At 38.0% G+C, this 26,345-nt stretch overlaps 1 protein-coding gene across 2 annotated transcripts; it reads right to left on the bottom strand.

Annotated features, from left to right (window-relative positions):
* Positions 1-1,990: 1,990 nt before the first annotated feature.
* On the bottom strand, positions 1,991-25,914 carry tlk2 (tousled-like kinase 2). 2 transcript variants are annotated; one of them, XM_084424184.1, is made up of 28 exons: positions 25,710-25,914; positions 25,168-25,256; positions 24,531-24,775; positions 23,998-24,047; positions 23,860-23,920; positions 23,618-23,757; positions 21,406-21,512; positions 20,921-20,986; positions 17,945-18,027; positions 15,349-15,420; positions 13,807-13,873; positions 13,651-13,694; positions 13,431-13,529; positions 11,876-11,983; positions 11,693-11,785; positions 11,221-11,331; positions 10,979-11,115; positions 9,070-9,222; positions 7,548-7,614; positions 7,349-7,446; positions 7,115-7,196; positions 6,737-6,828; positions 6,363-6,452; positions 6,016-6,185; positions 5,775-5,910; positions 4,925-5,036; positions 4,713-4,820; positions 2,797-3,486 (listed from the first exon to the last, which is right to left on the bottom strand). In XM_084424184.1, the coding sequence occupies exons 1-28, from the start codon at positions 25,865-25,867 to the stop codon at positions 3,313-3,315; spliced, it is 3,012 nt and encodes a 1,003-aa protein (XP_084280310.1). In that variant the 5' UTR covers positions 25,868-25,914; the 3' UTR covers positions 2,797-3,312. The 2 variants fall into 2 exon arrangements, with proteins under 2 accessions (XP_084280309.1, XP_084280310.1); XM_084424183.1 differs by lacking the exons at positions 20,921-20,986; positions 21,406-21,512; positions 23,618-23,757; ... (3 more) ...; positions 25,168-25,256; positions 25,710-25,914 and adding an exon at positions 18,906-19,579 and having other exon boundaries at positions 1,991-3,486.
* Between the last annotated feature and the right edge of the window lie 431 nt (positions 25,915-26,345).

Genomic DNA, 26,345 nt, shown 5'->3' with positions numbered 1-26,345 from the left:
AAACCTAGAAACCCAGATTGGTGACCTCAGTGGAAATTTTCTAAGTTTATCTATTTCCTAACTAATCAGAATCATTCACCCTGAAGTAATGACGTAGCTTAATGACCCGTGTAAAGTATTGCTGTGGTTTTGTGAGTGTACAGCAGAGCGGCCTACATTCTCCCTGCTGAGTATTGAAGCCGAGTTCTGCTGATGAAACCGCAAACTATCCTTCAGTAAAACATTTCTTCAATTGATTATACTTCTGACTCCAGGTCTTCATTCATCATATCTGGTCTTTGGGTCTTTAACTGTAAAACTGTAGAACTGGATGTTTTTGACATTCCTTGTAACGTTTGGCAATCTAGGACAGGTTCTGTAATGTAATCGCACATGAGATCACAAGGCTAGAGTAAATAAGTGGGTGGAGTAGTTGGGTCGGAATAGTTTAGACAGGCCTGGTTTGGTAGAAGTAATCATCTACAGGTCCCAGCTTCTGCTTGCCTAAGTGTTTGTCCAAAACAATCCCCAAATGGTGAGTCACAGAGACTGGAAGTCTCCTTAAGCTGGGGGGAGGTTTTGTTTTGTTTTGGTGCCAGTCTGGTAAAAAGTAAAAATTAAACGTGTATAAAAATAAATAACGCATAGTGTTATAATCTTTACAGAATGTCCGAAACTATTCAGGTTCAAAACAATTATAATCCTTGTAATTGGGTTTTGACTATAAATTCAACAGCTGCTGAAAAGGGTTGAACGGTCCAAATGCATTTGGCTCGGCTTTAGACTGAATAGGTCAATGATTCATCAAGCACCCATCCAAACTATCTGGTTCTGATTGAAAGAGAAATTATAGGGTTTCAGAGATTTCACAACCCATCCCCAAACACCACATTCTACCAAATACACACTTTCTCAGCCATCGAAATCCAATGGCCATCAGTGTAACGCCTTGCCTCCCCAACATTATTCCAGCAGCTTTCACATTGAATTTGTCTTCAATGCAGTCACTCTGCAAAGGCAATGCAGTTGGAGCTGGAAGAAAAATCACAGACACAGATACCCTGAGGTGAGACGCAGCCTTTAACTGTAGTCTTGTATTCGGGTACATCCCGCCCACTGAACGAATGTGTGACGGATAACGGAAAAAGAACAGTTCTAACCACATTTGAGAGCATTTTTTTTAAAACAGCAGGTGATTTATCCATAATTCTGTTCAGGTCTAATAATCAACTTGCGTCAGCATCACGTTGACGGACGAGGTCATTAAAATGACACTGTTATGATTATAAAAGTACATATTTGAGACTTTAGACTATATAGATCTAGATTTGTGATACTAGAATTAATCCCGTTTGACGTTACAGTACAAAACAGCTCTTTCGGCATTATCCTGAAGATTGTTAGCATTCATTTCATGTGTCATAGAACGTAAGAGAGGCTCTCAGGAGCGTGTGTAAAAGTCACGTCCTTCACATAAAAATAAGTCTACAGGCTTTCATAGACAGGAAAACCAAGACCTTCCCTAGGTTAATTCCTAGGTTAAGTTTTGTTACAAGCTGTTCACACACTGGCAAAGAAAAAGCGATTCATACATGAAAATTCTTGAGGGGATAGTTCACCTAAATATTCAATTTTTGTCATTTACTCAGCCTCAAGTTGTTCCAAACCTGCATGAGTTTCTTTCTTCGGCTGAACACAAAAGAAGATGTTTTGAAGAATATGGGTAACCAAACAGTTGATGGACCCCATTGACTTCCATAGTATTTCTATTTTCCTATTATGGAAGTCAGTGGGGTCCATCAACTGTTTGGTTACCCATATTCTTCAAAACATCTTCTTTTGTGTTCAGCCGAAGAAAGAAACTCATGCAGGTTTGGAACAACTTGAGGCTGAGTGAATGATGACAAAATTTTGGGGTGAACTAGGCTTATCCCTTTAACTATTAGAACACTGATTTAGTGAACCGTGTGTGAGCAATTTAGAAGACAAATAATGCAGACAACACAATACATTAATAACCAATAGTATTTAATGATCGCTCCGAGTTCTGCCCTGTACCCCTGAACTAGCTCCGCCCTCGCTAGAGAGTTCTTTCCCACAAACAGTAAAACAGGATCAGGCAATTAACCGCATCACCAGACCTAAACATATATGACTGTGTAATTTTTGAACGCATTTGTGTCTGTATGTTTCTATGTGAGGCACAACACTTTTAATCAATGAAAAATAAAATCTAACTTTATCTCATTTTCCAACATTAGATTCAGTCCAAAGACAAAATGAGAAACAAGAACATACTTGGGGGGGGGGGGGGGGGGGGATCAGTTAGTGTCGCTAAATCTAAAAGAATATGCTTCCTAAAATCATGACATACCAGAATAAAGAAAAAAAAAAAAGAAAGAAAAAAGGAAAAGAAAAGAAAAATAAACACTCAAGTCAAACAGCACCACCTACTGGTAGAGCTCAGCTTTGGTCATAGAATAGGGGTGAGGAGGACAAAGACAAACCTCACCTCCAGAGACAAACAACTGGGCTAGACCTGTCCATCTCTCACAATGTACAAACATCTGATTCCCAGCATAGACAATCAGCTAACATAGAGGTCCTGATGCTGATTTGGCCTCAGCATTTATTATGTGATCTGAGATCAGAAAGGCGTTCAAACTAGGGTTAACTATTGTTGAAATGAACCCACTGAAAGTATTGCTTCCAAAAGTTCATAGATCCGTTCCAGAGGCAAAAAATAACAAGTAAGAGCGAGGAAAATGGGCCAGGACAGGCTTTGTGTCAGCAGGGAGTGTCTCCAGATTCTTTAGGAATATTGTACACTTGAATGCACATTAATATGAGTGGGCTTGTCCCTCAACGGTGTTGCCATGTAAGAAGAAAAAAAAAAAAAAAAAATCAAGCTGACCTCGTTATAAATGTGTACATATACATGTGTATGCATGTATTCGTGTATTGTGGGGTGCAGGGCATATACCAGTCTCTTCCACCAGTCTGAGCAATTGCAGTTCGGTCCTTCTCATGTAATACATCCTTATTTTGAATTCCTCTCGCTCTGGCTCACTCTATGGGGCGCTTTTTAGTCCCCACCCATCCAAAAAAAATGAAATAAAAACAAAACAACCCTCCAGATGCCTGGGAGAGGAAAAAGGGTGGAGGGGGATGCGTCTCGTCTTCATCCCTCTCTTACTCTTTCCTCCTGCTCCCTCGTTTGGCAGGTAAGGGGTTCGAGACCCCTCCCACTACACTGCAGAGAGGGGCGGGGCAAAATGCAAATGCCCTACACCCCCTTCCTTCGATCAAAACAAGCGAGGATGGACGGGGCTCTCAATTTGAGGCGCTGCTGTTGGAGGAGCTGGAGGTGGAGGCGACGGCCATGCTGTTGTTACCGGTGGCGGCCACTGACTTGCGTATGTGTGGGAGGAGGTAGGGATCACTGGCCAGCTGGTGAACGTCAATACGATCCTCCTTACGGTACACTAAACATCTGCGAATGAAGGCCTGAAGAAGACAAGGAAAATGCTCATTTATCATAGCATGTTCAAGCAGAACACCAACAGCAATTTTTTTAATGTTTTTGAAAAGTTTATTATGCGCACAAAGGCTGCATTTGATTAAAAATACAGTAAAAACAGCAATACTGTGAAATATTAGTCTTCAGTGTCACTTGATCCTACAGATATCATTCTAACATGCTGATTTGCTACTCAAGAAACATTTATTAATATTATTATAATCAGTGTTGAAAGCAACTGAGCTGCTTGTTTTTTTTTTTTTTTTTTTCATGATTCATTGATGGAAAAAAGTTTATTTGCTGATCAATTTAATGCATCCTCACTGAATAAAACTATTCATTTCTTTCAAAAATATATATTTTATTGAACCCAAACTTTTGCATGGTAGTTTAAATTGTTATATTATTCCAATAAATACGAATAAATGTCAATTTAAAGGACAAGGGAGGATTTATAATTATAGTCAAATGCAGAAAAGAGTTGCGACATTTTTTTTACCACACTGGAGATATACTCGTGGGACAATTTGGATGTAAAAGGGAATTACAGGAGAACAGTAACCCTTAATTCATGACACTCAGATACTTCAACAATCCTAGGACTGAACTTCTCTGCTCTGGGATCACACCACGGGCCAACTTCAACGCATCCTCCCACCAAATGCTGGAGTGATGTATCCCGATTGTCAAGCAGAAGGAGTTGGATTAAAATATTCTGAGTGATATCAATCCACAATCTGCCTGGAATCATATTCACACAATGTTGGCTCATTTGTCCACAGGAGAACTGGCCCCCGGCTGAGCCTGGTTTCTCAAGGTTTTTTTCTCCATTCTGTCACCTGATGGATTTGGGGTTCCTTGCCACTGTCACCTCTAGCATGCTTAGTTGGGGACACGTTATATTCAGTAATATTATTGATTTGACTGCATTGACACTATTGGATTGAACTGAGCTGGATGATTACATCACTGTTATCTACAGAGCTGATTTACAGATGAATTGATCTCATTCCATAATTGATGAACTTTAAACTTTGCACTATTGTCTTTTCAGCAGAAATGAATTCTGTTTGCAATACTGATCAGTATTTTCTTGTTTATCCCTGTAAAGCTGCTTTGAAACAATCTGTATTGTAAAAAAAGAGCTATATAAATAAAGGTGACTTGGCCATGAAAGAAAAAAGAGAGGCAGTGAACTGTCAATAAAAGGTACCTTAGCTTCAGGTGAGACTCCTGGTTTGGGAGGAAACTGCACCTCTGTGGCTTTGAGAATAGTGTTCTCCTGGAGGATGTCCTGTTGGGATTGATTATGACCGAACGGCTGTGTGGAGAAGTATGAAAATGATGAGGTGAGAAAGCTACTAATATCTCAGTGGAGAGTGACTATGCAGCCAGTATTAGAAAATGTACGAGTGTGTCTTTTACCTTCTTCCCATAGAGGCACTGGTAAAAGATCACTCCCACGGACCAAACATCCACTTTGTTAGAGATCTTAGGTGGCTCTTTTCCAACCACAAAGCATTCTGGGGGAAGATACCTAGAGCGGAGTAAGGCAAGAGTTTAGCATTTTGGGCTTAGCTGCTTATCCAAACCTTCAAACCATAAATGACTTTAAGGATTAGTTCACTTTCAAAAAAATTTTTGCTGATAATTTACTCCCAATGTCTTTCTTCAGTCGAAAAGAAATTAAGGTTTTTGAGGAAAACATTCCAGGATTTTTCTACACAGAATGGACTTCAATGGCAACCAACTATACCAATGTTCAAAAGAAGGTTCAAATGTCCGTCTCAATGCAGCTTCAAAGTCTCGACACGATCCCAGTTGAGAAATAAGGGTCTTATCCCGCGAAACGATTGGTCATTTTCAAAATAAATCAATAAAAAAAAAAAATATATATATATATATTAAAAAAATAAAAATAAAAAATAATATATATATATATATATATATATATATATATATATATATATATATATATATATATTATTTATTTTTTTTAAATGACCAATCGTTTCGCGAGATAAGACCCTTATTTCTCAACTGGGAACGTGTCGAGACTTTGAAGCTGCATTGAGACGGACATTTGAACCTTCTTTTGAACATTGGTATAGTTGGTTGCCATTGAAGTCCATTCTGTGTAGAAAAATCCTGGAATGTTTTCCTCAAAAACCGTAATTTATTTTCGACTGAAGAGAGAAAGACATGGATATCTTGGATGACATCGGGGTGAGTAAATTATCAGCAAAAAATGTTCTGGTCATTGCAGACCACTCACCAGTATGTCCCCGCCCCCTGTGACGTCAACTCCATGCCATCCACCCCATAGTTGTCGTCGTCCATGATCTTGGACAGCCCGAAGTCTGTGATTTTTATCTCTCCACATGCTGTGCCATTCACCAGCAGGATGTTACCTAGACAAACACAAGGATCCAACTTCTCCATCAAAATGGTGCCGTTCTCATTCTTGGCCCAGTACAGAAGTTCAATGATCTGCGGCTGTCATACGCACGTCCTACCTGGTTTGAGGTCGTAATGGATGATTGGTGGGCGGATCTCGTTTAGGTACTTGAGAGCATTGACGACCTGCATTATGATGGATCGGGCCTCTTTCTCTGACATTAGCTTGTGCTGTTTCAGGTAGAAATCCAGATCGTTCCCCTCACAGTACTCCAGAACAGTGCAGAATCTAGAAACAATACCACATAAAACAATTTCTCTCTCCACTTTAAGAAGTGAAACAATGGAAAACAAAACTGCACCAATCAAATAGGTTGATTACCCCAAATTAGTGAAAATGATCTTGAAATGAGCTTCAAATCAGAGACAATTCATATTTCAATAAGACAAGAGCAAGTTTACTCACGAGTCAGTATCCAGGGAGAAGTAGTCATACAGTTTAACTATTCTGGGATGGTCCAGTTCTTTATGGATCCTATATTCTCGACAGGCATGCCTAAAAACATTTCATGTCAACCCATTTTAATTAATAAGTGGTGCTGAATAAACTTTTCTTTGACAGAATAATGGACCATATCTGAATCTTTAAACATAATGAGAACAATTGTATTGGTATACATTTTAGTCATGATTTATATGATTTTATATTTTTAGAAATCAGGCCTCAGAATCCCAATCTGGTTCAGAAAGAGGAATGCATTCTGGGACAAGCACACTTGGCTACTAATGCTGAACCAGTAGTTTTTAAGAAACAAGGCTGGAAAAGATGTTTGCACTCACTTGTGATAGTTTTCTTTCTTTTCATCTCTCCAGTTCTTATTAAGCTGGTGAATCTTCACAGCCACGTACCTCTGCTCAGTCAAATCAAAGGCCTGAAGAAATAAGAACAGGGAGAGACCAATCGATTAGTGAAGCTGCCTAATTTATCTACTTTTTTTCTTCCATTTTCATTCTATTGTGCTCCCTCAAGCCTTTTTTTCAAACAAAGAATGTGTCTTATGTGAACAGCCCATGATTTTTTCTTTAAGATGCCCTAGTCGACAAGTCTTCCAGTCAACCCAATGACTAGTTGATTATGAAGATATGTATATTTGATTTGACTATTCCTAAACCCAACTACACATTCACATACATATTTCCCATCACAGATCTGCTTACCTTGTATACCTCACTGAAGCCTCCTCTGCCCAGCAGATGCAAGAGCAGGTAACGGTCATTTAGCGTGGGATGATCTTTAAACCTGAGAGTCGAAGAGACAATCGGACAATGATGTAATAGATAAATCCACCATAGACCCTGTTTAAACTCAGAAAAACCCTCAAAAGCTTTCTAAAAAATAAACCCTGTAATGAAACAGGCGAAAGTGTGGAAATAAACTTTGAAAGTGCATACTGGGAGTTATCTTCATTGTGAATTCTCTTGAGCTCTCGGATGTGAAGATTACGCACGCGCTCCAACCGTTCCAGCTCCACTTGAATCTCCGCTTCCTCCTGCCACACACACACACACACAGCAACCAGGAATTAAGACCCGTTTCCTTGACAACACGAATTTAATCACACTTGTAATATGAATGTGATGATTTGAATACCTTCTTCAGGTGTCCAAGTCTCAGTTTAAAAATTTCTTCTTGCTCATGGTATTCTGCTAAAGATAACCTGAGGACAAACAAATTAGGACAAAATCCAATTAAGTTGAATCGCTAAACTACTCAAAGCCTAACATGGAACAGGGTTTCTGCTGGGTTTGGTCAGTCAAATTTAAGACTTTTTAAGACCTTTTTATGACCATTATGATTGAAATTTATGACCTACACGAATTACGAAAAATTCATTAAAATTCCTTTCAAAAGTTTTTTTTTTTATTATTGACTTTCATTGAAAGTAACAAGATGTATTATTTAAATGCCTAAAGACAGCTCCAATGCCTTCTTACCCAGTGTGCAATTTGCTTGATACTGATTATTTGCAACGGGCTTGAGCCAACTACTAAACACACCATCTTTGAGCCATGGCTCGTTAAATGTACACTTTCCCATTGTGATAGACCGGGAGATTTCAGTTAGGGCTGGGCAATATGGCCAAAGGCAATTATCACGATAATTGTTTTATATTAGTCAATATCGATAATTATCACGATAAATGTCAAATCTTTATTTCTTTCAAGTTTAAAGGCAGACTGTTGCTTCTAAGTGAAAGTTGTAGAAACCAGAGCGTTAATTGTGGTTTTAAACTAACTTTACTCTTTATTGCCAGAAAATATAATGACAAACACTTGCTAAAACAGGTGAACATTTCACAAATCTGAGGTCTAGGACATTCAAACATTTGTCATTTGTCCTTAACAAAATAAATCTCTTTATTGGGAAAATAATTACTAGGTCAAGTCTTGAAACAGGTTTGTGTTGCCTAACTTTGATGGCACGTATCTTCAGGAAATGTATGAAAAACAGTAGCCTAAATACATTATTAAATACTGTAAATATTCCATTAGTCCTTTAATACATTATCAGCACTAATAATATAATAAAATTCAATATGTATATCCCACATGGTGCAGTTAATATTACTAGGCTAATGTTACAGTAAATCCATGGTAAATGATGGGAGATTGTAGACGGAAAAGCCTTCTGACTATATCGTTGTGCAGTGTTTCTCCTGTTTGTCAGCGCTGCTTCATCTGCCTTTAAACTGGTTTAAATCACTGAGACAGTGTGTTCTTCGCTGAATTCAGGCACTTCTCACTGGATCTTGTGACCGAGACCGATCGGAGTAAACGCGTCAGTTCTACTGAGCTCGCGCTGCGCTGCCGTTTGGACTTGGAGCCGAGCGGGTAAATGGTCCGTGTGGCGCGCGGTTCAAATGAGCGTTCCGCTTTTGCCGCATTTAACATTATGCCGCCAGCGCATTTTCAGGGGGAAAAGGCAATGGTAAAACCAACGAATGAACGAGCATATCAATTTAAGACGTGGCTAAATGAAATTTATGACCTTGTATGGAAAATCCGGACGTTTTTATGACTTTTTATGGCCTAAAATTCTTATTATTAAATTTAAGACGTTTTATGACTTTTTATGACTCCGCGGAAACCCTGATGGAAGAAAGAAAACTCACATCTCGTTCTCCGCGCCGTTGCTCTTGCTCTTGCGTTTGTTGGGTTCTAGGTTGGGAGGAGGAGTCTGACTGGCGTTGGGCGGTTTCTTCTTCATCAGCAGTTTCCTCTGCCTCTCTATGTCCTCTCTCTGCCCATTGACTCTCTCCTGTTGTCTATACAGACACACAGAAGCATAAGAAAGTTCAGTCTGATCAGTAGTTTCAGGCTACAAATTCCAAGTCATTTTTATTTTATACACACCCTCCACTCTTTGCATGTTTGTTTCTTAAATATTTTGGCTAATACGATTATACTATCTTTGGATGCACCAATACCACCGTTTCCAAAACGAGTCATTTTTGGTACATTTTCATTACATTTGTAATTTAAAAAAAAATGTTGTGTAGAAAAACCAAAAGAATACGAATCATATTAGTTGGCTTAATTCATTTAGCTAATTGATATTTCCGTCAGTTATTAGTTGTGCTTAATTATGCATGTTAAAGGGATGGTTCACCCAAAAATAAAAATGTTGTCATCAGTTACTCTCCCTCAAGTTGTTCCAAACCTGTACGAGTTTCTTTCTTCTACTGAACACAAAATAAATATTTTAAAGAATGTTGGTAACTAGACAGTTGATGGTGGCCATTGACTTACATAGTATTTGTTTCCTACCATGGAAGTCAATGGCTACTGTCAACTGTTTAATTACCAAACAGATTTTAATTACAGAACAAATAACCATCTTCTTTTGTGTTCAATAGAAGAAAAATTATACAGGTTTGTTTACTTTTATGATGGATGGATGGATGCACTTTTGTTGGGCTTCAGATGTTTTTTTTTGTACCATTCAGTCCTTAATATCCTGGCTCTTCCCAGCTTTATATTTTAATATAACTCCGATTGTGTTTGGCTGAAAGAAGAAAGTCATATACACCTAGGATGGCTTCAGGGTGAGTAAATTATGGAACAATTTTCATTTAACCCTTTAATGTGTCAGCTCAGAATGATGCATGTTGTAAATTAGAATTTTTGTATTATGTTTTTATCTCTTTTAGTGCAGAAAGTCTGAAGAAAAAAAGGGGTCTGGGGTTAACCCAAAAATCACAATACTACATTGTTATGAAAGATTTCATAATTTTTATATAATTTTATAAGATTATAAGATATAATTTAGGTCCTGAGGTAATTCACTCAATCTCAGTCGGAGATTAATATTTTGAAAATAAAGTGGTAAAAAAAATTCCGCAAACAAAGCAAAGCAAACTTGCGACGCTTTACAAAATTAAGGTTAAATCACTAGAGTCACATGGCTTACTTTAGTGATGTCTTTACTCCCTTTCTGGGGTTTGAAAGTGGTAGTTGTGTAGCTGTCAATGGAGGGACAGAGAACTCTCAGATTTCACTAAAAAGATCTTCATTTGTGTTCCGAGGATGAACGAAAGTCTTACGGGTTTGGAGCGAAACGAGGGTGAGTATTAATGTGAGTAAAACATTTTTTGGTGAACTAAGCCTTCCTGAAAGGACAGTGACCACCAAGTTGTTGTCTGTTCGTTCGTGTTTAACACCATGCCAGCTTCCACTGATTTGTTCATGGTGAATAATTAAAAAAAACATTAAAAATGTTCCTATGTGATGTTTTGAAAATCTATTTTCGATTAAATGGTAAAACTGACTTGTGTGTACTAAGTTCATGTTAGAAGGCTATGAAGGTCTGTGCACATACGAGCACCCAGCAAGATCCTGAAAGCACCACATTCATTCATCTTCCCTGAACACAGACCTGAATGAGTCTTTTATGGCTAGCTCTCTACACACACACGTGGGGTGAAACTGACCATATTCTGTCAGCACATGTCAAGTGTGCGTGTATGCAACATTTGCGTAGTCTCTGAAGTTTGAGAGCGTGTTTATGTGCAACTCACGCACTTGACTAGATTCTGAAAGGCGTAGCCATCTGTCCACTGCTCAGTAAATGAGGCTCCGTGCCGTACGGTGGTGAAATGGCCCAGACGTAGCCGGTCCTGCATGCTCTTTTCTCTGCATGCAATCTTCTCCTGTTTGGACTGAAAACATACCCACAATTTATTAATTGCATTATTATAACAACGTAACACATACAGAACACTACCACACATTAACCATCATGTCTTCTCTGAACACACATTTACCTTTTCGATAAGCAGTTTCTTACTCATGGTCACACATTTATTGAGTCGTTCTTTACATCGTTCCAGCAACTTCTGCTGCTCATCGATTTGTCTGCGCAGGTCACAGTTCACCTGCAGCGCACAAACACACCAACACAAACACGGTACTCTTCAGCAGTGCACTTTAAAACCTGATAGAAGCCACATTTCATTCATGTTGAGTCAGTGTCATTCACGGCTTATAGATTCATAATAAAATTTCACTTTGTGTGTACACCTTTGTTCAAAAGTTTTGGGTCAGTTTTTTTTTTTTAGCTTTATGATGCTTAAGGCTGCATTTATTTAATAATAAAATACAGTAAAAGCAGTAATATGAAATATTATAATTTAAAAACTTTTATATTAGATTTTTTTTTAAAATATTAATCACAGTATTGTAAATAGCAATGCTCTGTTTTCACAGGTGTGCGAAAGCAGTGTGTGAAAGTCGTACCCTGAGCAGGTCGTCAATTCGTCCCTCTTTCTTCTCCAGATCTGAACTCTTACTGCTCTCCAGCGCTGCTAACTTCTCCATTGTCAACTCAGACTGAGAAAGAACGACCGAAGCTGGGTGTTAGCGTGAGGATCTGAAAGTGTCTGTGTAGGTGTGAGTGTTTTTTAGAAGTGTGCGTGTTACCTGTGTGGCTCGGTGCTGAGTTTGTGTAGAGACTGGCTTGTGGGAACAGGAGGAGTGGGAGATGTCTGTGGTTACTGAGCCGATGGAGGAGGGGCTTCCTTGCTGCACCTGTCAATCAAAACCAAAAACATATTTCCATCAATACAAAAAGTGACCCGAAAGGGTCTTTGATTAAAAAAACTGGCCACTTTGCACTTGCCAGTCCTCTGCACTGCAACTCTACAATCATTTGTATAATAATAATAATAATAATAATAATAATAACTGCTACTGTGACGGTACATGAACAAATATAATTATAACTTCTTTGATAATGCTTGTACTGAACTGCTTGTACACAGCTACAGCAATAACTTGTCATCTTATTACTAAGCATCAGTTACAGCAATATACAATTTGCAATGCACACTATATGTATCCCTGACCTCTCATCCATACAGTTTTCAGGTTTTTTTTATTATTTTTTAATAATCTTTAATATTTATTGTTTAGTTCAGGGTTTCTCAAACTCGGTCCTGGAAGGCCACTGTCCTGCACAGTTTAGCTCCAACCCTGATCAAACACACCTGAGCAAGCTAATCAATGTCTTCAGGATCACTAGAAACTCACAGCTAGGTGTGTTTGATCAGGGTTGGAGCTAAACTGTGCAGGACAGTGGCCCTCCAGGACCGAGTTTGAGAAACCCTGTTGTAGAGCATCGCTCAAAGTATTGTTTTTACTGCCTAAATGCAGGTTAAACATGTATATATGGCTGAAATTACATAATCGATTAAAATACTAAACCCAAAAATTTTATTTCTGTCATCATTTACTCGCCCTAATATCATTCCAAACCCATACGATTTTGGTTGATCTTTAAAACACAAATGAAGATATTTTTAATGAAACCTGAGAGGTTTCTGTCCATCCATTGAATGTCCAGGTAAACAAAACCTCATAAATACGTTGAAAACAAATCCATATAAATCAAACAGTTTAATGCCAGTCTCGAACGCTTTATATGATGAGCCGTTTTAAATTACATCTAAACAATGATCGATAGGTTTGACACACATAGATAGAGCACATCACATCTGGTAAGCACGTGTGTGTGTGTGTGTGTGTGTGTGTGTGTGTGTGTGTGTGTGTGTGTGTGACGCTCGAGAACCAATGAGATTTGTTCTAGTGCGTAACGCACGCATGATTCCGTGTTTACCATATGTGATGCGCTATATGTATACAAGTTAAACCTGTTCATCACATAAAGCGATCATATCTCTTCACAAGACTTGTATTAAACGGTCCGATTTATAATTTATAAATGTATTCATTTAACAACGCCTTTATGAACTTTTTGGATCGTCTAAACTTTAGTTACCAGGACTTTCAATGGAGGACCAGAAAACTCTCAGGAAGGCTTGCTGGGGTAGTCGATGTTACCGGTGTTACACGGTGTTCGGCGGGTTTAGAACAACATGAGCGTGAATAAATGATTACATTTTCGGGTCCCTTTAATAGTTATATCAAATCACTACATGAATAGAAAGAGAGGCTTAGAAGCAAGAAAGAAACTCACGGCAGCAGGAGGGTTGGAGAGAGAGTGCTGAGGAGAGGAGCGCGCCACTGGAGGAATGCCACGTGCTGGACTGGTACCAGTACCACTACCCCCTGCAAACTACACAGAAACACATGACTTATAGGCTAAATCAGAGGAAAAGAGCATGGAAATAGAAGTCAAACCAGAATGGGGGTCAAATGGTTATTAATGACAGAATGCATGAACTACATGCACCTACCTCAAAATAATCACTAATTTTGTGTCCTCTCCCTCCTCCTTTGCCTGTGTGGGGGAAATCAGAACAATAGCCATTAAGAGAAAAGACACTCTAAAAGACGTAACATTGCCAAATGCTCTGGTTCTCATAGCTAGTCTATCAATCACATCAACTTACCCTGGTTGTCAAAAGGGTCTCCTTTCCTTTTGCGTGTTCTCTGGTCATTAGATTTCTTCTCTGGGGTCTGAGTAGGGAGACAGAAGAGAGAGAGAGAGAGAAAGGGAGAAAGAGAGACAGACATTGTAAGCTGCCAGGCGAACGCAAGAATCCATGACATCACCTCATTCCACAACCCCATTCATTCCAGAAGTTTCCATTGAAATGTTAGAGGCTCATACAACCTGAAAGACTGGACATCATCCAAAGACTACAGAGACACAACAATCTCAGTATATATCTGCCCGTTTTCAAATAAATTGCATCAGTTTTAGTTTACAACATCTAGTAATGCTGTTTTTGAACAATATGGTTAAAGTCTAAATTTGCCAATTTTCAACCCGCTTTCTATTGTTACAAATCACAATGTCAGTAGTATATATATATATATATATATATATATATATATATATATATATTAAAAAAAATGAACAATGGTAACTAGTTGTCCATGTTACCTGGACTTCCGTGAAAACTACAGATTATACTTTACAGATTATACTTTTTCAGCTTTATCGCTGATAACAGCGGAAACAACTTAAAATACTAATTTATCATTATACAGATAAGAGCAATACATTATTTGAAACTTATTTGTGTAAACTCCATTAACAAAAAAAACGTTGTGCTTTTGTGAAATCAAGAAAACAAACAGGATGCGCTTGCTGTCGTCTGTCTCCGTGAACTGGAGCAAAAATGAAACGAAACTCAGCATAGACTACTTGCCTCAGACAAGAGCAAAACAAATACACTCCGCTTATGTAATCTGTATGAAAGGTGCATTTCTCTAAAGTCAGCATCGACACGGACTCAGAAAACACTAGTTTTATTAATAAATAACTGAAATGTCTCCTAGCTATTTTTTCTGACACAAACCATTACACTGAAATATTTTTCCAGCTGATGAACAATTATAGCACAAACATTTAAAGCAACAGACGACATAACTGCAGTACGCTTATAATAAACAGAATGCCATCATCCATGCCATTGTTAAGAAACTTTTACGTGAATGGAACTTTAGTCTTGCTTTCTGTTGTTTGTACACTTTAGAGTTGTAACGTCAGACAGTTCTCTGAGAGAACATAGGCTACATTCTAAAATTCATTGTTAATTTATCTACATTAAAATGACGTACTATCTGTTTGTCTGCCCAATGGCAGACAGGGTCGTTATTTCAGAAATGTCTTAAGTTTAAAATATTTGCACACTTTTGTTGTGCATTTCACTGATTAACAAAATCCAGAAGCCAAATATTAAAGAAAGGGAAAAAAAAAAAACAGAAGCAACAAAGTCTTCCCAACCACAAGCACTGGGTTATCTTATTGGTGAAATAAATAAAACATGGCACTAGCTACAACATTTGAACACCAAGCTGGACCTCCCTGACTGTCAACATGAAACATGTTAGCTGACAATTGCATCACTTACTATAGACCGAAGCAGGGATACTTTAGAGACTCAATGACTTCTTCACATCATGAGCACAAAATGTGTACTAACCTCCAGCTCTTTGTCACTGAGGGAGCCCACGCTACACAAGCTCTGGTTAGATGACTCGTTGTGTCCAGAACCCTGTAGAGAGGAAGACAACGGATAACTGGATTTGCATTTCCTAAAAGGAAAGATCAGTGCTTGAAAGGCAGGAAAAAAACAGTGATAAAAGTCTTTAGTTCGGTAAAAATTAAAACGAAACACATAAAAGCCGCTTCGTAGTCGGCACCAATACCAGTAAAATTTGTTGAGCAAAAACTGTTGAATCAAGTACTTTAAAAAAATGTGTCCTATTTTGTCTTGTCCATTGGTTATATCCCTTTTAATCATCGCAGTTTCCGATTCAATCTCACACTTAACTCTTTCCCCGGCCTTGACAGAAATTTCCACCTTTATGGAAGTTAATGAATTCACACATTCAAGTGTTGATAAAAAAGGAATGCATGGGTAAAATAAAAAGTGTTCTTTCTTTTGATATATTGCATATTCAGACTTTGCAGTGTACTTAGCAGCATGAAAAACTAAACTTGCAAGCAAGAGAAGAGCCCTTTATGATCACTAAAGCGGTCAATCACTAAAGCAATGAATTCTGCACTCATGCAAAAACTACTGTTATAATATTAAATAAATAAAAACTGTCTTGTACAATTGAATCTCTTATTTAGATTATATGTTCACTTTGTTGGTTATAATGAAAGGAATCACAAGCGTGCGGCTCACGTTGTACAAAAAAACTTGTGAGTTTTCAGCAGTGTTAAGTGGATACTGGCTAACTTTCTGACTCGGACCTCTGACAGGCCATTGTGCTCGTGCACTCAACAGATATGATTGTGATTTGCTTTAATGCTTAACGTCTGTATAAAGTTTTTTTAAATGTTTTTATTTAAAGCAGCATAGAAAATAGAAACCTTTGACACTCAGAGCGCTCAAACAAACACGAAGCAGCGTCTATTGGAGAGTACCGAATATACCCGTACTATCTGTACTACCGGTGCTGCAGAAATTCTGGTACCGACTTTTTTTTTTTTAGTACTGACTGGTATTGGTAGTACCGGTAGGTTTGACAACTCAAATCAAAATGGCTTTTTTTCTTGAGGTCAATATCAGCCATGTGGGGTACTGGAAAATGTTAAAAATGCCCAAAATAGCTTTAAAAATAAGCCTATTATTTCAGGCAGTCACGTATACAACACCAACACTTTAATTATCCAATCAATTCTGATCCAATCACAAAACGAATTGGGTTACAAATGGCAATTCATAATGACTTCAATTAATTTAGCTAATTGTCAGATTGTCATCCACAAACAGCAAAATATGGGGAAAAATTAGATCGTGATTTTCCCTTGTTTCCCTCTCTATTTTCCTATTTCGAAGACTAATAATTCCTAAATCTGCCTCCAAGTCTCTCTCCTCATTGCCTGTTGACCTAGAGTTTAATGTTTTAGGTGAAGAAATTAACAAAAAAAAGTCCAAAAAGTTCAGCGAGAAAGTAGCATCTGAGTTTTTAAATCATTACCTTAGTTTTTACACATGATATTAATGAGCCCTTGTTAACTCAGATTCAGTTGTGTAACTAAAGCCTTCCTGCTCTGAGCTAAACAAGCAATGAGGTACAGAGAGAAAGAGAGTGACAGATGCTGGTCATTCTGGTCAGGTCAGGCTATATCCCACCACAATCCAATAACAAAGTGATAAACACCCCTGTGCAGCACACCTACTGACTATTCTTAATCATTTACTTGGTGAAAATTCTCACACCAAACCAAACAGATGCAGAGAAAACGGTCATACTAACTCTCACACAACATCCAGCATTGGCCAGTCAGTGGGGAGGACTCTCGTGGCCATGGCAGTGACCAATGAACAACTAACACTGAAAAACTGACAAACCTATTGTCCTACTCAGAACTGATCCCAATCTTTTCCTCAGTAAAAGACACGTATCGCAAATGCTGATTGATATCCAAAGTCTTTCTGTGGTTCCCCAATACTAAAATGACTGATTCAATATATATTTTATCAAAATAACTTCCCCTCTCTCTTGCAGTGACATCTCTTCTCTGATGACTAGGCAACCTGTCACTCACGTGACATCACAGCAATAGCAAACCACATCCATCCAATCAATTCCAAGTGGACAAAATCAAGTCCTGCCTTACATTTTTTCTTGTTCGAGAAGCCGTTTCACTTGGATATACGGCACAATAGGGAAGAATAGACTATCGAAACTTCCACTTCAGGCTTTTCGATTAAATTAAATCTTTAATAAAAAACAGTGTTTTGGTAAAAAGAAAAATCATTTTGGTGCATCATTAATGGTCCAAAACGCTGTCCCTCTTAGACTAATGCTAATGACATGCATGAGCTTTTGCGGAAAATGAGTGAAACAATAGCTGGGCAAAAGCAAGAGGAAAAATGAACTTAACATGTAACTGAAACTGAATGTACGAAAGCAAACAGGCCCAGGGCCTAGTAAAACACATGAATGAGTGAAGAAGATGAGGTCTGATGTGAGAGGGAAGGTATGTGCAGGAATGAATGATTATCATAAACAGATAGGGATGATGGGGGCAGAAATATAGCAGTTTGAGACCGGACAGACCTTGGCAACTCCGACTCCTGTGAAACGGGCCTCCAGCAACTCCTGCCTGCGAGGATCCAAGCTGTGCAATTCCTCCATCATGGCTGGAAAGAGGGGAAGGGAGTGTGCATAACATTATGTAGCCATAGTGATGCTGACAGATTGACGGGACAGTGATGTGTATGACATGTTGAGTCATGTGTCCCCAATACATGTTTTCGAGAGCATTCTGAGATTCATGACTCAGCCTCGCCACCACCACTCATTCAGTCATAACTCACTCCAACCTAAAGCCATTTATCCTATAGATATCCTACGGGAAAACACCATGATCATGCAAGATCTTAAGACATGTCAAACCACATGCAACATAACCTGCAGTGCATTTAGCAAAGGAACATTGTTTCTTATTAATCAGTCTTGTTCTCGACTAGAAAACAAATGCAATCGGTTCAAAATCATACACTGTTATTAATATTATCCGAGGAGGAGGCTGGGGGGAAACATGCACAATGAACAACTCTATATCTACTTCATAACTAACTAACCAACCAACCAACCAAACTATTAAGTTACAACGTTAGAGCCACCCCACCACCGATTTATATTTTAGTTAAATCTCACCCGTTACACGTCTAATATGATTTAAAGATTCAATTTGTCAGGATTCCCTTGAATTTGTAATCTCGTTTCAGAATATTACACATTATTTCAGGATGACTTGATGAATTGGCATGGTCAAGTTCTCATTCTAGTCCAATCATTAGATGTGTGCGATTGATTGAAATAACCGATACAAATCAGGAAAAATAACGTTTTAAAGGACAAAGGGTTCACAAAGGATCAAAACAAAAGAAACAGTATATAAATACCGTCTCAGTATCGCTTTACCCCTGGGTTTTGCTTCTATTGTCTGTTGTTTTTACATTGCCCTGCGAATTCTTCCACTAGCCTCCTTAAACTGCAACATCTGTCTTTGTACCTGTTTTATCGGGGTCTTTTCTCCCTCTTGCCGATTAATTAGATCTCCTTTCTTCGACCGTTCTCCTCCTCTGGTCTCCCGTCTCGCCCTTCCCGTCTCAGCCCGACATCTCAGGGCTAGGCCTCAGCCGAAACCCCGACCCTCGCCTGCGCTCGGTGCCTGCTGTGTCGCTAGGGGACGCCAGCTCCGCGTCCTACTGTAGTCCGAGGACCGCGAGACCTCCGAGGCCTTGATCTCCCGAACCCGCCTTTCTCCGCTGGCCTTCTGCTATAACTATTTTCTACCAGATCTGAGGCATATGGTACCTCGCTGCAGATCCACACCTAATGATTTCCCATCCAAAATTACTCGATTCGCTTCGAAGTTAGTTAACTGTGGTGTTGTTTTTTGAGATATTTTGTTTCTCGTTTGTCTTCGCTGCTCTGGGTCAGCACCGAACCGGGATCAAGTCCTGGAATGATAAATTGGCTCTTTAAATTCCGTTCCAGCCTAACGTCTCCTTTTAGAAAGATTAGTTGATGTAGACGAAAATAATCATTTTCCCAATCGGGTTCGCGAAATCATAATCGATTCGGTTCTCATTTTGTGCAATGTAAACAATAATTGGTAAATCTCATATTTTCTCGTGAGATTGTGCAAGACATTTCTACCTTTCAACCACGCCCATTTCCACTAGCAAACACTTATCAATGAAAGGACAAATAAATGTTTTTTTTTTTTCTATATTTTTATTATAGGGTTTTATGCTGTGCACATGCAGCATTGTTAAAGAAATATAATGTCAACTTTACTGTGGACGTGTTTTTCCCCAGCTTTTGCATTCAAACAGTATTAAATAAAGGGTATAAAACTTGAAAAGGAAACAACTTCTTGGACAGTAACTCAAATTGTCCTGTATTATAGTGATTATTTAGGTGAAATGAGAGAAATGGTGATTACTCCTATTGATATAATATAACACTTCTCAATGGATGTATACCATGTAAAATGTAAATAAAAGTGCGATTGTTTTCACTATAATTTTTATATAATCACTAAATTAAATGTAAATGAATAATTTAACTGTGAACTTCCACTTTTTTCCATTTTGCAATTACTGGGAAATCATTTTTGCACTTACAAAGTGTAATCTTTAACCAATCAAAAACTTGAGCAGAGCAAAATAAATAAAAAATTCCGTGACATCGCAATTTAAAAAAATTCATCATATTTCCAGGTTTTCCACGAATGTGGGAATCCTGTTTTATCGACCTCAGAGCCCATGAAATCAGCATTGGAGTTTTGTGGCTTTCAGTCCACATTTAGCTTTGTGTCCAGTAAAGGACTAAAGACAGAAGGGAAAAAACAGTAGCTGACAATCAGAGAGATGCTTTGATTTAATACCATCATGTAGTTTATTCATAAGATAAAAAGTCCTTAAAAACATCACTCAGTATGATGAACAAACAGTTTATGGTCCTCAGGTGCATCATGGGAACTCATGTCCTCCATCAGCATTCCCAAGTAGGCTGCATAAGATCGAGTCTCCATTCCACTCAGTGCGTTCAGAACACTTAATGGCATGTTTCAGCACCGCAATCTTCAAAGTTGTTACATCCTGTCCATCTTTAAAACAACCACATCACCACATTCTCATGGTTCAGCCCCGATGTTCTCGATCTCTCAAAATAAGCAACCTTGATTCTAAGGCGGCGCCAGGACCTTGCGATACTTGCACTGTAACCAGACTCTGTACATTGTCAGCTGCTTTCCTCTGTTCACCTGTAAGCGCCGGTCCACCAAGTTCTGCACCTTCTCCAAGCCGGCACTGGAGAACAGATCATGCAGCTCATCTAGAAGAAAATGACAAAAGAAAAAAAAAATATATATATATATCCCTGTAAAATGTGTGCCATTCTTTATTAACTGCATTCATATTACACTAATATTTTGTCATGATAAATTGTGCAACCAAAGCTTATTCATCAAATAGAGGTTCTTATAAGTGTACAATTCAAGTATATACATGCATTTACCTTGTGTGAAAAAGTAGACGCGTGTCCCATCCCCTCTAACATAGAAATTTTCAGACAAGCACCTCCCTGATTGAGTAAAGGACAAATTGAGTAAAGGACAAACCGACAAACCACCGTTGTTTACTGCAATATCAGCTTCACAGGCCATTTATAGGCAGATACAGTCAATAGACACAAACATTTAATACACTTTTATTTAATGACAAATACTACATTTTTGTACTCAAATTTTACTTCAAAGTTTGTCCTGATAAAAACCATGGTCTCATTACATTAAAAATAGTGCAGACCAAAATATGTTTTACAGTAACGGAACGCTACAATATTGACATTTTGGTGGTTCTTCTCCCATCACAATTAGGCCTACTTGCTGCATCTGTGTGAGTGATTTGAACGTGACTCAAGACAACCTACTGCAATCTGAAAATCTTCTTTGAGAAATTATCAAAAAAAAAGTTGACTTTTCACAAGGATGTAACATCTACCTTTTTTGAAACGAAGCTGTGCCATGTCATAGCGACCATAGTCTCTCAATAGTAACACTCCTCCGGGTTTCAGCAATCGTGCTAATCTATTAATGGAGTTCTGCATCCTGAAACAGATGGAAGTTAAGAAGTGAATGCACTGCTAGTGGTTGACAATCAAGAGGGATGACAGGTCACTCTGTTATGTTTATTGTGTGACACTGGCCCTGCTGTCAGCCGACTTACAATAGCACACTTATTACACGGTTACATTTCAAACAAATTAATAGACATGAAATAGTGGCTCTCTCAACCGTGTAGGAAACCTGGACTTAACAGTCAGTCACTATGCAAAAATAAATAATAATGCCGCAACTGACCAATCAAAATTACATATCATCTACCAATAGTTTCGACAGCTTTTAAAGCAGTGGTTCTTCAAGACAATATTCAAAGCCCTTTGTCTCTAAGCTGATATGTACTTATGTTGCAGGGTTCGACAATAAGGACTGCCCGATGGCCCGGAGCCAGTGTGAACGGCGCTCGGGAGTCGGGACAGTGAAGGGAACTGTCACTTGCCGATCGGGCCAGTGTAGGGGTGTGCGATATATATCGGCTATGATATCGTAATTGTTGATTTAACGATCTGACATTATCGAGCATGTCCCTCACTTTCCAAAAAAACACACCCATTGAGTACACGCATACACTTCGTACGTGATGTAGTCTAGACTAGAGCGTGTGCACATTTAGAGTGTATGCTTTTACTGCGTGATTTAGTCTATTATAATGCATCTAGAATGCCCCCAGATTCAAGATAAGGGCAAAAATCCCCGTGTGTCTTTTATATTGATGTAATTTAATTTAGTTAACCAATATTACACGAAGAGCACCATTTTCTCCACATATCAGCATGATTACAAATGAGAAATTGATTTTATACAACATACAGTTTAATAAGTTAATATTAAGTGACTTATATTTTAGACATAAAAATCGCCTGTTTCGCTCTATTCCGCCAACGAAAATAGTTCCAAACAAAGACTAAGTCCACAGCAATGTTTTGCGTCTCTGAGCAACACACGGCGGTGTGTCTTTAGTGATTGAATCAGCTTTTTGAACAAATCAGCTGAATCAATGATTCAATGACTCACTCATAAGTAAAATGCTTCCTTCCTGAATGAATCATCCATTTGAATGAATCGGTTGAATCTCAATGACTCACTCATTAACTGTGACTTGCTGCCACCTCCTGGCGGGTTTACTGTGTATAATTATTTTGTATATATATATCAATACACACACATGCATGTATATATTTAAGAAATATTTGCATACATATACTGTATATATTTATATATAATTTATATTATATATAAATATAATTTTTTTATATATAAATTACACATTTTTCTTAAATATATACAAGCATGTGTGTGTATTGATATATACAAAATAATTATACACAGTACACACATATATTATGTAAACACAAACTTTTATTTTGGATGCGATTAATCGCGATTAATCTTTTGACAGCCCTAGTTTAAATGAGTTAATCTAGTAGCTTTTGGTGTCATTACCTTATTTATTATGGTTATATGTATCAAAAATAACAAAAACAATACTAGGCTTATTTTATAGGCCCATTTTCTTTCATTTACTTTATTATTTTTTGGTTTTGGGGCCGACCGGGCCAGTACAAAAAATCCTTAGTGTTGAGCCCTGAGTTGTAATTAAAATAAATATTTTGCATTTTAGTGAATAAATTATTAATACATTTAATAAATTATGCTTATATAACTAAATTTAATTCATTTTAGACTTACTGGGCTCCGCCTGGAAGTTGGTTGAGAACCACTGTTTTAAATATCACGTGCTTGATGGAAACAGATCATTTGCAGGGTATCAGCCATTCTAATTAATCATCGTTTAATACTATTTTTAAAACCTTTCCAAAAAATGTTCAGACCTGTACATCATTCCATCAGCTTCAATGCGAACAAACAAAACTCACCCTGCTCAACAGAGGTAAACAAATGAACACTGGACCCTTTTCACATTTCTGTTAAATTCTGTACATTAAGTTTTTTAAAGAAGAAGAAAAAAACTATTTAGTACTGAAAATATAATAATAATAATAATAATACCTTTTTATAGGGAGGGGATACAAATAGATTTAATAGATTTCTGTCCTAATTCAAAACTCACCCACGGTGTCATTAACACTCACTTCTGTGGATGCAGGGCGGACAACACAAATATGAGGACAATGACGTCCAGACTGCAGTCTGGCATTGGATACTCTGCAGACGCATCACTCATATCATGGACGAATGCGTGACAGCGCGACGAATCATACTCAGGGTTTGACTGCCAAAAAAATGAATCAAACTAGTTTAAATAAAAAGCATGCTATGAATGCTAAATACAGATTTCTTAATTAAAAGAGATTAAAAGCTTCCTGTTACTTACTTTGACAAGGTCAACAGCCGTGCTGGAGAAATCACAACCATAAACAAAGAGACCTGGGTCACTGTAAAGCAAATAGAAAAGAAGTTGTTTCATCCGCATGAGTAACAAACACTATGGTTGATTTATATCTGGACTCACTTGTTGGTTTTTAAGATGGGAAAGACTGTATTGCCTACTCCACAGCCCACCTACAGACCCCCAAACACACACACACGATACACAAAAGGTGAAAGTGAGCATATTCTACTGACAGGGCTTTCATTCTAATACTGAACAGTTCACCCAAAAATGTAATTGCTCACTCTTCAGGCCCATTCACACCAAGGATGATAACTACAATGTTAACGTAATATAGTATAGTATTATCGATAGCAATGATAATAGAACAGTGAAACAATATTGTTGGAATCACTTTCAGAACCAATTTTTCCACAGCCAATCAGGATCTATCTAGCTTTAAAAAGCTCAAGCATTTTAAGTGGCAGAAGGGCAGGCTAAGCTGCAGCAATATTGCCCACTGGTTCAGCTATTTATTTAATCAACATTTTTTTTATAATTACTATCGTTCTTGGTGCGAACAGGCCTTTATTCCACATAATGAAAGTCAATGGAGTGAGGTTAATAGTTATTTGGGTGAACTTTAAAAGCATCTACTGTATTAGAAAACTCACCTCCAGGATGCGATAGGATGCAGACACTCCAGGAAATTTAGTGTCTGTGTGTGATGAGGGAACATCTTCACCATTTAACAGATACTGAACTGCGGTTCCCATCTCCTCACTGTCCTGTGGAGCCTTTTGTCGAGGAGCCAGCTCAGGGAACTCTGTAAACAGCCAGTGGCGATCCTTGAAGAAGCGGTTCTCGTGAATGGTGTAGAAATCGTTCCAGTACTCATTAGCCCTGCTGTCAAACTCCTCTGAAAGAGAGAGATATGATCAAAGAAAAGAAAAATCCCTCTGAGCAAGTCTTTGTTAATCAAGGCGGCAAAAACCTGCTGATATAGACAGTGTTGTTATTGTAAATTAAAATGATTTCAAATTGTTTTATAGGTATATATATAATTAAATATCACTGAATAGAACCTAAACTTCAAAGAAACCAAAAAAAATTGCATTGGCAACTAAAAGTAAAATAGAAATAAAACAGCTAAAACTAATAAAAATGACAAAAGCACATAAAATTACAATGAAAACCAAAAATATAAAGAAAAACTAAAAGCTAATTCAAAATATGTAACTATATTTAACTGTATTTTTATTATTAAAGCATTATAAACATTAGGTGGGTGATAGATGAAGTGTTTAATACCTTGTTTTTCTTCTGGGAGAGGTTGACAGTTTTCCTGCACTTTCTTCTGGGCAGCCTCCTCCTGTTCTGCTGACCACTCCACATTATCCCTACAAGAGGTGAAACACCATCACGGAAACAAATCAGGTGTATTAAAACGACGGACACATATAATTGTACTAAAAGGACGGACAAATATAATTGTACAATTATGCTGATTAACTACAACAGCATACTGTTTTGTTATATATACTATATAAATAAGCTATAGTTTAATCAATGCTTTATTTTAACATTCTACATACATCATATTTTCACACATATTCATATTATACATTCATTATATTACATATTCGATATTCTGATAATGGTCAAATCCTTTATTTTAATCACTCCACATGTATAAAATATTGTATGTTTCGAACTTTCTAAAGAATTAAGTTCCCACCCATTTTGACAAATCAATTTCCGTGACTTTTCCATTAAATTGTGATTAAGTTACTGTAATAATTGTGTTAGCAGTCTGGAGTTTGTAAGTGTGTGTGACAGGCAGTCTTACATACCACGCGTTGTGCTGAAACACCTGTCGCGGGTCTGTGAGGAAGCGAGTGCCGAACTGCGGTCGCTTCTGGGCCTCAGTGAAGTCCTCCGAGGGTCCATTAGCAGTTTCTGGCATGTTTTCTACGGAGGAAGAATCAGCAGCAGCAGCAGGCGCCGCCATGATGATGATCTTGTGAACCGGATGCACATGGTTGTTCAGTGCGAGTGTCTCCGCCCAGTTCTGCGGTTCGCCAGGAAATATCGCCACCTACCGACCGTTATCAGATATCACGCATAGATCACGTGAGAGATTGGTTTCTTTTATCACAACATCACAATTAAGTTGACATCATGATTCAGTTGTTTGGATTTCAATGGAGCAATGTAGCATCTAACAACTGTATAATAATATACAATAATATGATTAACATGGTTATAAAACATATTTCAGGCTCAGTTCGTAGTTATAAGTAAAGTCTCACAGGAGGCACTTGTTTTATTGGTTACAATACAAAGCAGTTAATGCAAAATAAAATAAAACTTAAAATCAACTTAAGTTAAAAAGCTCTAATCTAGCCTTTAACCAGCAATATTGGAGATGCTGTTAAGCGCCCCAGGTATCCTTCACACAGGCAGCATCTGAGCAGGCCTTTACTCCT

Source organism: Rutilus rutilus, assembly GCF_951802725.1.
Source record: "Rutilus rutilus genome assembly, chromosome: 1".
NCBI classification, from domain to species: domain Eukaryota; kingdom Metazoa; phylum Chordata; class Actinopteri; order Cypriniformes; family Leuciscidae; genus Rutilus; species Rutilus rutilus.
This window is presented reverse-complemented; position numbering and strand designations above follow the sequence as displayed.

Coding starts and splice junctions, on each gene's coding strand:
- tlk2 (XM_084424184.1), bottom strand. CDS start 25,867: ATGGCGGCGCCTGCTGCTGCTGCTGATTCTTCCTCCGTAGAAAACATG. Junction 11,984..13,430: donor TCTCCAACCCTCCTGCTGCC/GTGAGTTTCTTT, acceptor TTTGATTGACAG/GTGCAGCAAGGAAGCCCCTC. Junction 7,615..9,069: donor AACGGCGCGGAGAACGAGAT/GTGAGTTTTCTT, acceptor GTTTGTCCTCAG/GTTATCTTTAGCAGAATACC.